The 14,329-nt window shown below is 48.7% G+C and overlaps 1 protein-coding gene and 1 pseudogene across 4 annotated transcripts in view; both read right to left on the reverse strand.

Moving 5' to 3' along the window:
* Nucleotides 1-1,393: 1,393 nt before the first annotated feature.
* Nucleotides 1,394-14,329, reverse strand: part of TRIM14 (tripartite motif containing 14) — a 30,937-nt gene continuing 18,001 nt past the window's right edge. For all 4 annotated transcript variants that reach the window (XM_060609227.3, XM_060609226.3, XM_060609228.3 and 1 more), the window contains exons 4-6: nt 12,436-12,598; nt 8,227-8,319; nt 1,394-5,047 (exon numbers count right to left, since the gene is read on the reverse strand). In XM_060609227.3, the coding sequence (XP_060465210.1) occupies nt 4,512-5,047; nt 8,227-8,319; nt 12,436-12,598 (792 nt within the window). In that variant the 3' untranslated portion in view covers nt 1,394-4,511. The remainder of the gene's footprint in view (nt 5,048-8,226; nt 8,320-12,435; nt 12,599-14,329) is intronic.
* Nucleotides 8,689-12,429, reverse strand: LOC132663173 (small ribosomal subunit protein eS1 pseudogene; annotated as a pseudogene).

Raw genomic sequence — 14,329 nt, forward strand, 5'->3', positions numbered from 1 at the left:
TCACTGCTTCATTGAACCGCATGACCCTTTCACAGGGAGTCCATATCGGACTCTCCTTTGTTCTTTTGAATGAGTGCTAAGATGAACAGTTCTTTTCAAATGTATTTCCAGATTCCTAATCTTTGTTCATATTTCTTTGACGTTGTTCACTATCACTTCTTGTTTCAAAGTGTATCCTTGAGTCTCTTTCCAGATGCATATAATTAGCCTTTTGAAGTTTCTTTACTTTTGAGTTTAGAGCCTCCCTCTCCTGTGGATCCCAAATCAGTTTCTGGAAAGGCACTGATGTTTGTAAGTGTGGGTGGGGTGGGGAGGGAATCCTGGATTGTACTCATGTGTAAAAGAGAATGCATCAAATTGATGTGCTAAGAATTGAAGTGTGATAGTTACCAATTTCTGGCCGGTGTTTACTTCATTTCTCCCTATTAAGCAGCCTTGAGAAGATCATCAATGTTTCCGATTCCATAACCTTTTCCTCTACAACAGCAGAGAAGGTGACATTTAGGCAAATATCTGAGACTTTCCTAGCAAGAAGAGACATTGGATGGTAGTAGAGGGATATTCCGGGGCCTGGAAACAGGATGTGGGTCTGGGAGGGAGGGAGGGATGGGCCTGACTTGGGCTCTAGCTGAGAATGTGGAGCACCTAGTTTCCAACAGGGACCCAGTCAGTTGCCTCTAGTTCCTGGCAGACATTCGGAGTGTTAAAAGGGTGGCCCAGGAAGCTCTGTAAACGCCAGCTGGATTTCCCTCAGAGCAGGAATCAGTAAGGCTCAGACCTGGAAGAGCCACTGAGGTCATGAGTCTTAACTCTGCCTTTTGTGTGGAGGACTGGATCGTGCGTTGGAGAGAGTTGCGGGGGGGGGGGGGGGGGGGGGTGGTGCGGTTTGTCTGGAACACACTTCCTGTTGGGGCACGTAGAGAAGATAATCACCTGTGTGTGACATGGGTGGGTAGACTCGGCGTGCCAAGTAGAGGGTGGAGGGACCACGCTGTGTACCCTCTGCTAGGCTGACATCACAGTCACTGCTCCCTGACAGAGTGGAATTGCAGAAACAAGAGATGCAGTAGGCAAGGAAGGGTCCCCGAAATCTCTAAATATTAGTGACCACAGGTGGCGTCAATGTAAAGATGAAAGATGAAAGATGCCAAAAGCGACATGGTATTTTCTTGGATAGAATAGCTGGGAAGTAGGACTTGTTTGTACATAGGGAAGAATTTCGTAAGTTATCTTCAGCAGTGGTGAACTCCCCATCTCTGGCACTATTGAACCTGGGACCAGCGGAGCTGACTCCCACAAAAAAGTTGTGGAGGGGACGTGAGGTGAGTGAGGCCCTGTCCAGGCCTAGGTGCTGTGTACTTGAGGCAGCATGAACTCCCAATGAAGAGCATGGTTACAAGGTACAGTATTCATCTTTATTAAAACAAATCACATAATAGAAAATTAAGGTCATTTAAAAATATCTGCAGGCAGTTTGCTGTATTAAGAAATTTCTGATGGGGCGCCTGGGTGACTTAGTTAAGCATCCGACTTCAGCTCAGGTCATGATCTCATGGTCTGTGAGTCCGAGCCTCGTGTCGGGCTCTGTGCTGACAGCTCAGAGCCTAGAGCCTGTTTCGGATTCTGTGTCTCGCTCTCTCTCTGCCCCTCCCCTGCTCATGCCTCTGTCTCTTCTCTTTCTCAAAAGTAAAAACATTAAAAAAATTTTTTTTTTTTTAAATTTCTGCAAGTTCATATCTGAAAGAGATTTAGGTAAGTGACTTTATAGTCATAGACCCCAAGGAAGCTTTAGTCCTATATGAGGAATAGTCAGGGAGGTTCCTGCTACTGCCGGATGGCTGCTGGGAGCTTCTGTTGCCCCCACACTATGCCAGGCACGACAGGAATTCCACTGGGGATGCTAATGGGTCCTGACATGGTCCAGTGCCGTATGGTTTTTAAAGTAAGTTCAAAACCGTTGGCTCTTTTGAGCCTCCCAGCACTAGGCAGGGTCATTACTCCCATTTTACAAATGATCCTCTGAGAGGTAAAACTACTAGCCTAAGGTCACTAGATTGTGTACCGAAACTGCAGTTTTCTGGCTAGTGCAAGTCTTGATACAGAGTAGGCGTTTGATAAGAGCCAGTTTTTGTCCTTTATAATCCAGCTCTGTCTCTGATACATGAATTCCAAACTCTCAAGTTCCTCTCTGGGTGCAGGACCTCATCTCAGCCCAAGGAAAATAATCCAAAGCTAGGCTCACGTCCCACAGAGTAACTAGGCCAAAGCCAAGTATCACAGGCAAAACAGGCGGGAGCGAGCAGGCATTGGCCAGAGACTAGCTGTGTTCACCCAGACAGTATGGCCTGATGGACCTGAGCATAGACCCCCAACTCCACCACTGGCTGTGTGACCTTGGGCAAGTTACTTACTCTGAATCTCAGTTTTGCCATGTGTAGAATTGGGGTAACTTTCCACCTCCTAGGGATGATGTAAGGATCAAATGAGTTAATAGTTGTAAAGCGTCAGAACCGTGCCTGACAGAACAGCAGGTGCTGTTAGTGCTTGGCCCTGGCCGCCATGGGTCTGGGAATGTCTTTGCAGGGAGAGACACAGTATATCCATCTCCTTCTGTCAGGAATGCCCTGTCAGAATTCAGATCTGGCTCATCCCCAGTAGAATTCTTTTTTCAGGATTCCTGGAGCAATGTGCTTAGACATTCTGCTGTTTATCCAGCTAGCGTCTTAAGTGATTTAGTTAGAACTGAAGGCACTCTTAAGGTTCCTTCTGCCTTGTATCCTACTTATATTTCATTGCCCTATATGAAAGTGGCATTTTTAGGTCAGAAACTGTTAGAAATTGTCAGTTTTATGTGGTTCAAGCTAATTAATGCCCTGAAACCGTAAGTAGGTTTCACCTTTGCATTTTCTTCACTCTGCCACTGCCCTCTTGCCAAGCACCTAAGAAGACACTTTAACACAGGATGGTTTCAAAACCATCTAGGGAATTGGACAATGATACTAAGTCTTCAGAGCTGAGGCACAGACCCAAGAAAGATGCTTTTCCCTTCCTGTTAGAGAAGCTGGCCTGCGAGGTCCTGCTGGTTTGGCCTTCTCTATTTCTGTCACTTCTCTTTTGGAAAGTGGGGTTCTCTGGGTTTCCTTGGCAACACCTGGAACTGAGGGGCCTGAGGAGCATGGGGATGTCTGGACTGTCCAAACCTTACTTTCAGCTCCTCTTCTTTTGGTTCCAAGACAGTTGGGAAAACTGCCTATGGTTGCTAAGCAGCAGTCACCTGCTGGTTTTCTTCCCAACATCCCCTGAGGAATGAATAAGCAGTAAAATCTCTCAGATCAAGAGCTGGGACAGGGACCAAAGTAAGACACTTGCCTGGGGGCTGGAGCGGGGCATGGCCCAGCCCTTAATCACCAAGGGTGACTTTAAGCAACGTTCTTTCAGGACCTTAGTCTCCCCACATGTACAGTGAGGTCAGGCTGGGTGGTTCATGTGGACTTCTCAGCTCAACTGCTGAGTCAATGATAGCTGGCTGCTGGTCATTCACTGCCTGGGAGGAACGGAACATTCTGAACTTTTCAGGGTGGGGAGAGTGTAGGACACAGCTGCCCTTGGGAAACTTCCAATCTAGTTGGAAAGCAAGGTCCCAGACTTGTGGTTCTAATAGTAAGAGAGATTCCTGTGGCTTGGGGAGAGACTTCCTGGGGCAGTTAAGCCAGGGGAAGGCTGAAACAGGCAAAGGAAGATGAAAGGGCTTTTCTGCATAAATGAGTGTATGGGGCCAGTAACAGAGGGCAAAGGTGTAGACAGCTCTAATTGGAGGGTCTCTGAAAAGAGCCGTAGAAGCCAGATGAGGCATAAAGAAGTTCCGGGCAGACTAGAAACGCCTTGAATGCTAAGGGAAAGTGCCTGCTTTTCTCCCTGTAGTCCTTAGGAACCTCCTGGTAGTTCTAAGGTTAAGCGAAGTTTTAGGCACATGCCTCTGGCCTTACAGTGGAGGATGAGGACGGGAGAGGGTTCAGGCCATGAGGTGTTAAGATGCTCCTGCAGCTGCTCTGAAGGTAAGTGACATGGATAAGCTGAAGCAGAGTGGAGAGGAGGAGGCAGATCAAAGGGACATTAAGGGAGAAAGAGCTGGATGGCTCTCTCATATTTATTGTGCGCCTACTAAGTGCCGGGTATTGCTGACTGCTGTATGAGGGAGAGGTCCGAGGCCGAAGATAATGTATTCTGACACGGTCAGGATGCTTAGGGCTCACATGTGGGTGGCACCCGGACTAAAAGCAGTGTAGTGTAAGTGCCCTGGTGGTGGGAAGGTCCGATGAGACAGTCCCGGCAGAGGATCTGTGTTTGGGGCATGTTTGAAACCAACCTAGGAGAGGAGACCTTCAAAGCACCTGTGCATGACTGGCGGGGGAGATGATAGGAGTGCTTAGGGAGCAGGCAGACCAGCCACATCGAGGTCGGGTGACACCAGAGCGGCGGAAGGCCTAGGGCAGTCACTCCAGTCTCAGCCCCTAGGGCAGCCTGGAGATGCTGATGGCCCCTTCCCAGAGCCGCAGGGCCGGGTAGAGCGGCTCCTGGAAAGTGGCGCGGAAGGTGTGCAGGTGGCTCATGCCGCCAGACACGTCGTAGAAGGCGAGGACGCCGGCCTCGTAATCCAGGAAGACACCGAGACGGTCGGGGTCGTCGCGGGGCCGCAGGCGGCTGCGCTGGCCGTCGTGGAAGGCCCAGTACTCGAGGTCGTAGCGCTTGAGACACCAGGACTGGCGATTGCAGCCGAGGCGGGCGGCGGCCGAGGCCCCGCAGCGCCGCAGGGAGGCGTAGGCCGCGCCCACCCACCAGCCAACGCCCGCCTCCTGCACGTCCACTTCCCAGTAGTGGCGTCCGGCGGCGAAGCAGTCGCGACCCAGCACCTGCCACAGCTTGTCAAAGCGCAGCTCGGGCGCGGGTCCCAGGCGGCCCAACAGTCCACAGCGCACCGTCAGGCGGTCGGCGGACAGGCGCAGGCGTGCATGCATGGTGTCCGGCTCCAGAGTTGGCGTGCGCGCGTCTGCAGGGGGCGGGGACACCGGGGCAACACGTAGTGGGAGGGGCAGCGCGGTGCCCCGACCCGGCAACCGACCAGGCTCGCACCCGCAGCCCAGATTGGGAATCACCAAAAGATAAATGAAAAACCACCCTTGTAACCCTGCCTGCCTCTGGGGAGGTGGCTGGGCCACAAGTGAAGGAGTGAAAATGTCACTGAATTTTGTACCATCCATGGAATTTGTTGCTGATGTCTAAAAATTTTAAAATCCTATCCCTTGTAACACGGGTGTATATCCTTCCAGTTTTTATCTTGCCATTTTATAGTTTTTCTTAACATTATCATGCCATACATGCTCTTGGGTAACCTGCTTTTTATAATTTATTGACATACTTAAGGACATTTTACCCTGTCAAATAATATTCTTTCATCAGAGCACTTTAATGGCAACCCTAAGATTTTGATGTATTGGATGTATTATAATTTAACCTATCCCTCCCCCTTTTCCATATTTAGGCTTTAAAAAAAGCTTCTGAAAATATTAATTACATCTTTATGTATCTGATTATTTCTTTAGGATACATTCCTAAAAGAGGAATTGCTGGGTCAACATGGATAATTTTGCTTTTAAGGACTTTGGTAAATACTGCCAAATTGTGTTCCAGAAATGTGCTAACTTAAATCCCCAATAATCATTCTCAGTGCATTATACCACATATGCAGACATGAAGTGAAAAAAACAAAGTCTACGTGGTAGGATACATGGATGTTCAGCTTTACTAGATACTGCCAAATTGTTTTCTTAGTAAAGTTCTGGAGTTTCCTATAGTGAGGTTTTGCAAGTCTTTTGTTAGATTTATTCCTGGTTTTTAAAAAGTGTTACTGAAAATAATATTTTTAAAAATTCAGTTTCTAGGGGCGCCTGGGTGGCTCAGTCAGTTAAGCGTCCAACTTCAGCTCAGGTCATGATCTCACAGTCCGTGAGTTCGAGCCTTGCGTCGGGCTCTGTGCTGACAGCTCAGAGCCTGGAGCCTGCTTCAGATTGTCTCGCTCTCTCTCTGCCCCTCCCCTGCTCATGCTCTGTCTCTGTCTCAAAAATAAATAAAAACATTAAAAAAATTTTTAATTCAGTTTCTAGGGGCGCCTGGGTGGCTCAGTCAGTTAAGCATCTGATGGCTCAGGTTCATGAGATCGAGCCAACACTGCTTGGGATTCTCTCTCTCCCTCCTTCTCTGCCCCTCCCCTGTTCATGCTCTCTACTCTCTCTGTCTCTCAAAATAAATAAATAACCTTAAAAAAAAGAAAAACATTCATTTTCTAATTGTTTACTGCCAATATATAGATATATGATTTTTGTATAATGATATTACATCCAACAGTTATTCTAAATACACTTAGTAGTAATTGTAATTTACCTTTTGATTATTTTAGATTTTCTGTAATCATGTCATCTGTGAATAATGATCTTTTTTCCTTCCTTTTCCAATCCTTATAGCTTTTGTTTCTTTTTCTTACCTCAAGGCACTGTCTAGGACATCTAGAATAATGTTGCATAGAAGTGGTTATAGTAGGCATCCTTTTCTCCCCCTCCTGGGTAAATACCCAACAGAAATGCATACATACGTGCATCAAAAGACATGCACGGGAATGTTCATAGCAACATCATTCACTACAGGCTAAACCGGAAATAATCCAAAATGTCCTTCAACAGTGCTATATTCATACAATGGAATACTATATACAGCAGTGAAAATGAACAAACTACTACTCTGCACAATAATATGGATAAATCTCCCAAATATTATGTTGAGTGACAGAAGACACAAAAAAGTACAGTTTGAATGATCTAGTTATATAAAGGTCAAAGACAGGCAAAACTAACCTACAGTGTCAGAAATCAGGAGAGTAGTTAACCCTTCGGGAGTAGTGAATAGAAGGCCACAAAAAGGGTGCCTGGGTGGCTCAGTCAGTAAGTGTCAGTTTGGTTCAGGTCATGGTCTCTCGGTTAGGTTCTTGAGATTGAGCCCCCCCCCCCCCCCCCATCAGTCTGTGCACTGACAGCAGGGAGCCGGAGGGAAGAACCTGCTTGGGATTCTCTCTGCCTCTCTCTCTGCCCCTCCCCCACTCTTGCGCACAGGTGTGTGAGCTCACATGCTCTCTTTCTCTCTCTCAAAATAAACTTAAAAAAAAAGGCCACATGAGGAAGGCTTCTGGGGAGCTGGAAATTTCCATTTCTTGGTCTGAAGGAGGTTATAGAGTGTTTACTTTTTAAAAATAATTGAGCAGCACCCCTTTGACTTTTGTGCTTTTCTTTATGTATATTTCAAAGTTTACTTTAAAAAGTACATGCCCAGTAATTCCCCTTTTGAGAAATTACTCCTATAGAATAATCCAAAAATGAGCTAAGGTGTATCCATTCAATTATTCATTAGTGCAGCTAACATGTATAAGAGTGTTTATTATAGCATTGTTCATAGAAATGAAAATATAAAGCAGCCTAAATGCACAGCATTATGAATTGGTTAAATACAGCATATTCATTCAATGGAATACTATGCATCCTTTAAAAATAAAGATGATATTTAAATCTATTGAAACAAAATTTTTCAAGCTACACTGTTAAATAAAAAATTTACAAAAGAGTATCATATGATCCCAGTTAAAAAAATCTGTACACGTGTGCTTTTAAAATGTCTGAAAAAATGTATGCCAAAATATTAATAGCATTTATCTTTGGGGAAGCAACGGTTTTCTTTTTGTGTATCTGTAATTTCTAATTTTCTGTAAGAAGCATGCATTACCTGTATAATTTTTTTAAGGGAACAGAGATTTTCACAACATATCCATAAATGAAAACAGGTTACAAAACAGTAGGTATAGTTGATACCATGTTTGTAAAAAACAATATATTAAATATATCCTTGTATGTATATATAAATAAACCAAAAAAAGCTAACAGGGCAAATAATACTAGTAGTTATCTATGAGAAAGTGATGGTCTTAAAAAATTGTTTTTGTTTTCTAATTTTTCTACAATGAATATGTATTATTTCTGTATTTAAAAACTAATAATAAAGGTTAAAAAAACCCAAGTTGGGTCTGTTAGGAAAAAGGGGGGGGCCTCTATTTCTATGACCCCCCGTCTCCCCTCCCACGCACCCAGCCCTCTCCACCCTCTCTTCGCTCCCACTCCTGGGGCTTACATTTTAGGAAGAGTGATCGCTCTGGTGAGGGGCTTGTTTTCAACAAGGAAACTAGCTTGGTGCTGGAGGAGCCTGAGAGCTGGCAGTTCATGTCTGTAACAGATTGTGAGAAATGAGTGCCTGGTGCTCATCTAAGCAAGAGCAAACTACAAAACATACTAAAAATATTACAAAACTGGAGAGTCGCATAATCTCTCCCAAGAACCACATACAAATGTAAGCAGTTAATGCAAATTCAGGAATTTGCAACAGGAATACTCTAGGATAATACTTGGATCTAAGGAGAAGTGTACTTCTGAGGGTGGGAAGTGAATTCGGGCCAGGGTGAATGAGCCCTCAACCTGGGGAAGAGACCACAGGATCAAGGATGATCACGAGAATCAACTGTGTGTTCAAATAGTTGAGAATGGGGCGACCGCATGGCGGAAATGCAAATTCCAGGATAAGATGGAAAACAAGAAATGAAGTCATCAGAAAGGTCATGTTGGTGTCTCATTTGAGTGGGAGGGGGCTCAGGGGGGAACCCAAGCCATGGTCCCTGTCTTCAACAGTTCCGTCAGGTAAATGAGGTGGGCTCACTTGAGCTACCAGCCAAGGCACAGAGGGAAGAGAGGTGAATCAAGGGAGACATCGTGGAGGAGGAAGCACCTTAGCTGGCCCTTAAAGGATCGGGAAGATTTGGACATCCAGAAAAAAGGATAGGAGGCTTTCCCAACAAGAGGGTACAGCAGGAGCACAGACATTAATTAAAGGCAGGTGCTAGGAGTGGCATGTAAACAGCGGGGAGCCACGGAAGGCGTCTACGGGTAGACAGAAGCAGAATTTCCAGAGATCTCTCTGGTGGGGGATAAATGGGGCAGGGTGAGCATGGAGGCAGAGGCCCTGCTAGGAGGCTTGGGCCTGAAGTGGGACAATAGGGATGGAAGAGGGGGCTGGGTTAAGGAAATCTGCAATGGCAGAAGTGCCAGGCTTAACTGTTTACTGGGAATAGACTGGAGTCAAGCAGCAGCAGACTGGGGGGAAGATGCTGGGTTCTTTTTTTTTTTTTTTTTTTTTTTTTAAAGTAGACTTCATGCCCGGTGCAGAGCCCAACATGGGGCTTGGACTCACGACCCTAAGATCAAGACCTGAGCTGAGAATAAGAGGCGGACACTTAACCGACTGAGCCACCCAGGTGCCCCAAGATGCTGGATTCTGTTCGGCCCTGTGAATCCTACAGTGTCTGTGGAAAATACAGAGGGGGGGAGGGGGGGCGGGGCACCGGAAGGGCAGTGGTGCTGCAAGACCCCTGTCTCCTTGTGTCCTTCCTGGGAGTGAGCACCTCTCAGTATTACTTGTGATCATGAGAGTGATGATCGCATTTGGAGGTCGGTGAGGGGTGATGGCCTGGAGGAAGCAAGGTGGGGGGCGGGAAATCAGAACACAGACCCTGGGGTCAGAGTCTGTTTGAATTCTGCCTCTACTGCCTACCAGCTGTGCAAGGTAAGGCTAATCAGTTTACCTCTCTGAGCCTCAGCTCCCTCATCTGTAAAATGGAAATAATAAAGGCATCCCCCACTCCCCGTCCCTGCCCCGACCCTGACACGATAGTGGTGAGGAGTTGCTGGATTTATCTGTAAAATGCTCAGAACAATGCCTGGCACGGAGCAAGCGTTAGCAATTATCATGGACTCAGCAGGCACCACTGGTTCTTTGGGAATGGGCCACTGAGAATGTAAATGTGGGTGAACTGCATTTGGGGTCCATTTGAGTAACATCTTGTGGTGGTTGGGGACATACCAGTGCCCACTTGCTGAAAACTGACAAGCCCAAAGGTTCCCAAAACTGACCGCTAAGATTCTTTTTTTTTTTTTTTTCTGTTTTTCATATTTGGCTATTTATTATTCTTTTTACACATTTAGATATATTGACTGCTACGATTCGGACATGTGGTTTTCTTTTTAATTGATTTCATCTTAAAATGTTTTCAAAATTCCAGTGGGAGTTATGAGCAAAGAGAACATCATCTATAGATTTAAAATCTGCTTTAACAAACCAGCTTGGAAAATCAAAAAACAAAAGACTACCGCTCAGCCTTGCTACACACTTCACAGTGTCCCAAACAGGCTGCAGCCTTCTCTCGACTCAGTTTGAAATGCCTTTCCCTGTTTTCTCCCACTCTGGAAGCCTTAGTGGTTCATCAAGGCCCAGCTGATGTGCCACCTCCTTCAAGAGGGCTTCCTGGTTTTCCACCAGAATCACTCTCTCCTTCCTCTGGGTGCTGCTACCTCCTGTGTCTCTGTTACTCACCCATGAGGTTGGCCAGCACTGTAGCCAGGGCTTGGCCTCCCCTCTGTCCGTTTCCCGGAGGGGGCTGAATGGGTGCTTGTAGCACTTCCTCTCGCCCTTTCCTCTCCTCATCTCCTGCCACTGCCCTGCCAGGCCCCATCTGACCAGGTGGCATCCGACTTCCTCCACTTCATCATGCAGTTTCTGCCCTGAATGTCCTCAGTAGTTGGCCTCGATTTTCTAAATGTAGTTTCATCATTCTGCAACAAAGCTCAATTCAAACATGCAACCCGCGAGGCCACGAGATGCGAGTTTGGTTCCTTGAGTTCTCGTGACCTGCGTGTTGCCACTATTTCTTACACTGAACACAGCTGGTGCTTTCACATCACACCGATCATCCTGAGAAAATGCATCAACCACTTTCTTCTTGGCTCCCCTTCTGTCATCCTACATCAGGTGTTTGTTCTTGCAAACCACCATGGTGTTGCTCAGAGAACCAAAAGGGCCATTGCCTGCAATTCTAAATGCTCCTCCTTCCCATCTCAGAAAAGGGCAACTTTCTTCTCCCAATTGCTCAGACCAAAGTCCTTGGAGTCTCCTTGGTTTCTCTCTCTCGGTCTCTCTCTCTCTTCTTCCCTCCTCGCGCCCACATTCACTCCTGTTGACCCCTTTGCTGTTCCTTCAACGTGCCAAACTACTCTTTATTGTGCCTCAGGACACTTGCACTTGTGTCTCCCTCTGCCCCAAAAGAACTTTCCCTCAGATGGACCGACTACAGCAACAATAACAGCTAATGCTTACATACTGCTTATTATGCCTGAGCACGGTTCTAAGCAGTTTATGTATGAGATGTTAATTCTTACACAACCCTATGAGAGGGGACTTTATTATTCTCTCCGTTGATGTGGAAACAGAGGCACAGAAAACTTAGGTGCCTTGCCCAAGAAAGGAGGCTTAGGAAGTGGTGGACCTGGGATAGGAACCCAGGCAGCCTGGCTCCAGAGTCCACAGCATGTAACCACTACACTGAACTTCAGCCCTTCAGACCTACAGAGCTTGCTGGGGACTTCCTTCGGCCAGCTCGCATATCCCCTTCCCAGAGATGCCTTCTCCACTTCGCCATAAGAAATAGCTCCTCCTCCTAGTCACCCTGTATTCTCCTCACCCTGCTGTATTTTTCTTCAGAGCACTTACCGCTGACATACTGTTCTACGTGACTTTCTCCCAGAACAATGAACACCATAAAGGTAAGACCTTTGTTTTGTATCCTGCCATGCCTAACAGAGAAAAGGGGCTCAGTAAATGCTCTGAGTGAATCATAAGAACAGAGGTAAATGAATGGGAAAAAGGTATTTCTGAGCACCTGCTTTATACCAGGCCCTTCAGGGACCTCAGAGCAGGACTCGTAGCGGTTCTTGCCTTTGCGGCATTTATGAGGGGCAGGGAGAGGTTCATGGATCCAGCTCACGCACAGCCCCAGGCAGGAGATCGGCCAGGGCCTGGACGGGGGAAAGGCAGAGGGGGAGATGGCCAGCAGAGCCAGCCCAGGCTGGTGTGGAAAGGACTCCCAGGTGAGTGTCCTGGGCTCACCGCAGGGATGGTGGGACTTGGCTAGACAGAGCAAGGGGAGGAGGGAGAGTTGGCTACTCCAGCTGGGAGCCCAAAGCAGGCAAATATAAAGTGTGACAGAATCCCGGGAGCGACTCAGGGGCAGAAGCACAGCGGTATACTTGCGAGAGGCAGGACAGGGTCTCAGAAAGGGAAGGAGGTGAAGTCTGAAGGGTGGGTGGGGCCTAGGCCCAGGAGTCCTTGACTGCCCAGCCAAGGGCCTCTGTGTGGAAAAGGTATGACTGAGATCATGATTTGGGTCTTTGCCGTTGTCTCTGGGTGAAAGGGCACTAGGGGAGTTAAGGACACAAGGCTGGCCACGCAGCGACTTACTTTCCTTGAGGCGAACGTCCAGTGGTGTCTGCAACGTGCTCTGCATGGCCTCCACGAGGCCCTTGAAGAAGCTCTTGGCGGGCTCGAAGGACAGGGGCACGGGGTAGCACAGCTCTCCCAGACTCATCTGCTGCTGCATCTGCTGCTCAGCGGCCACGTACTCCTGCCAGGATGGGCGGGGGTCAGGGTGGCTCTGGGAACTGCGGGTGCTGTCCCAGCCTCCGCCGCTGCACCCCGGAACAAACCCAGGCCAGCAGGTACAGGCCCCACCCTGCCCCGGCAACTGGGACCGGCCCAGGCTGGGCCCCCGGGAACAGAGCTCTGAAGAGACCACACAGCAGGCCCCAGGGCGGCAGACACGCGGAGGTCCAGTTTTCGGGCCTACACTGTTGATTTCTTCCTCCCCTCCATGTTCACTGAGCTCTACTCTGTACTAGGCGTTCGGGGCAGAGGAAGGAGGGAGGCTGGCTGATTGCACCTGCCCTTAAGTTGCTCACCGCCTTGCAAGGGACCCTGAAGCTTTACAGACACTGTGACGGGTCTGCTGGAGGTACAAGGGAACAAAAGGGATGAGGGGCCAGTTTCTCTGGGGAAAGAGCCCTTTGGGCATGTCCAAAGGAGGGAGCAAGAAACCATGTTCCAAGAAGGAAGCCAAGGACCCTGAAAGTTCAGCCGGAATGCCAGCTGAGGGGGAAGGCCCACCACTGGGGGGGGCCTGACCTGTTTTCTGCCCGGACTTCACCCTTTAAATAGCCTTCCCGTGTTAAGTGTTGCTTTCCTAAGTAGAAGTTAGAAAACTCCCTCTCCCAGCCCTCTTTGCACCTAGGTGCAGGCCTGTGACCGATCTAAGGCCTGGATGTGGAAGTGACCATGAGGCAGTGGCAGCAGCATGTAGCCGTCAGGGACAGCAGGGCTGGAGGTTTCAGGGGCAGTGCCTGGGTCAGTGGCCCAGCAGAGACGCAGCGGGGTCTACGCTGGAGCACCCCCGTGCTGTGGCCTGGACTTTCCTCCTGTCGCCTGGTCTTCATCCTGACTTTCAGGCCCTCCTGGAGATCCTGTGACCTGCCAAATACTCATTCTTTCATAAACTCCTTTCCTGCTTGAAACGGCTACAGTGGACTCTCTTGTTGGCAGGTAGGAGCCCACTTTGCGCTCTTTCAAGGGCTGTCCCGGGCAAGGAGTGCCTTGAGTGAGCAGGCCCTGGTTAGTGGGCGGTGCTGCGCAGGGCAAGATGGGCAGATGGACGCCTCAGGAGGGAGCACGGCCTGGCCCTCTGCCGTTAGGCTAACGGCAAAACCACCAGGCAGGATGGTGGACCTCAGGAGAACCTCAGGTCAGGAGGCTGGTCCTAGGCCCTGTGCAGCCTAGGGGGTGCCAGTCTGGACTCTATCCGCATTTGGTGGGGAAGAAGGTAAGTGTGGGGAACCAGGCCTAAGGTCACTCCCAGGAACAGAGCTGGCCAGGGAGTCAGAGCACTAACATGGGGGCCAGGGTGCCACTCTGCAACAGGAGGGTGGCTCAGAGGGCAGATGGGTGGAATGGGATGGGGGAGAGAGGGTGAAGGACAAATGCCACCACCTGGTACTCCCAGCTTCAGCATCTAGCACAAGGTGTGACGCATAGTAGGTTCTTGGTAAATATTTATGATAGAATAAGGAATGGACTCGAGCACACCTGCTTCTCAGCTTTGCCAACTCAGGCAACAGCTCTCTAGCCACCCATCCATCTTCCTTCCTCCCTCCCTCCCTTCCTCCCTCCCTCCCTTCCTCCCTTCCTTCCTTCCTCCCTCCCTTCTTTCCTCCCTCCCTCCCTCCCTTCCTTCCTTCCTCCCTTCTTTCCTCCCTCCCTCCCTCCCTTCCTTCCTCCCTTCCTCCCTTCTTTCCTCCCTCCCTCC

The sequence above is a fragment of the Panthera onca genome, chromosome D4 (assembly GCF_046562875.1).
Source record: "Panthera onca isolate mPanOnc1 chromosome D4, mPanOnc1 haplotype 2, whole genome shotgun sequence".
Classification (NCBI taxonomy): Eukaryota; Metazoa; Chordata; class Mammalia; order Carnivora; family Felidae; genus Panthera; species Panthera onca.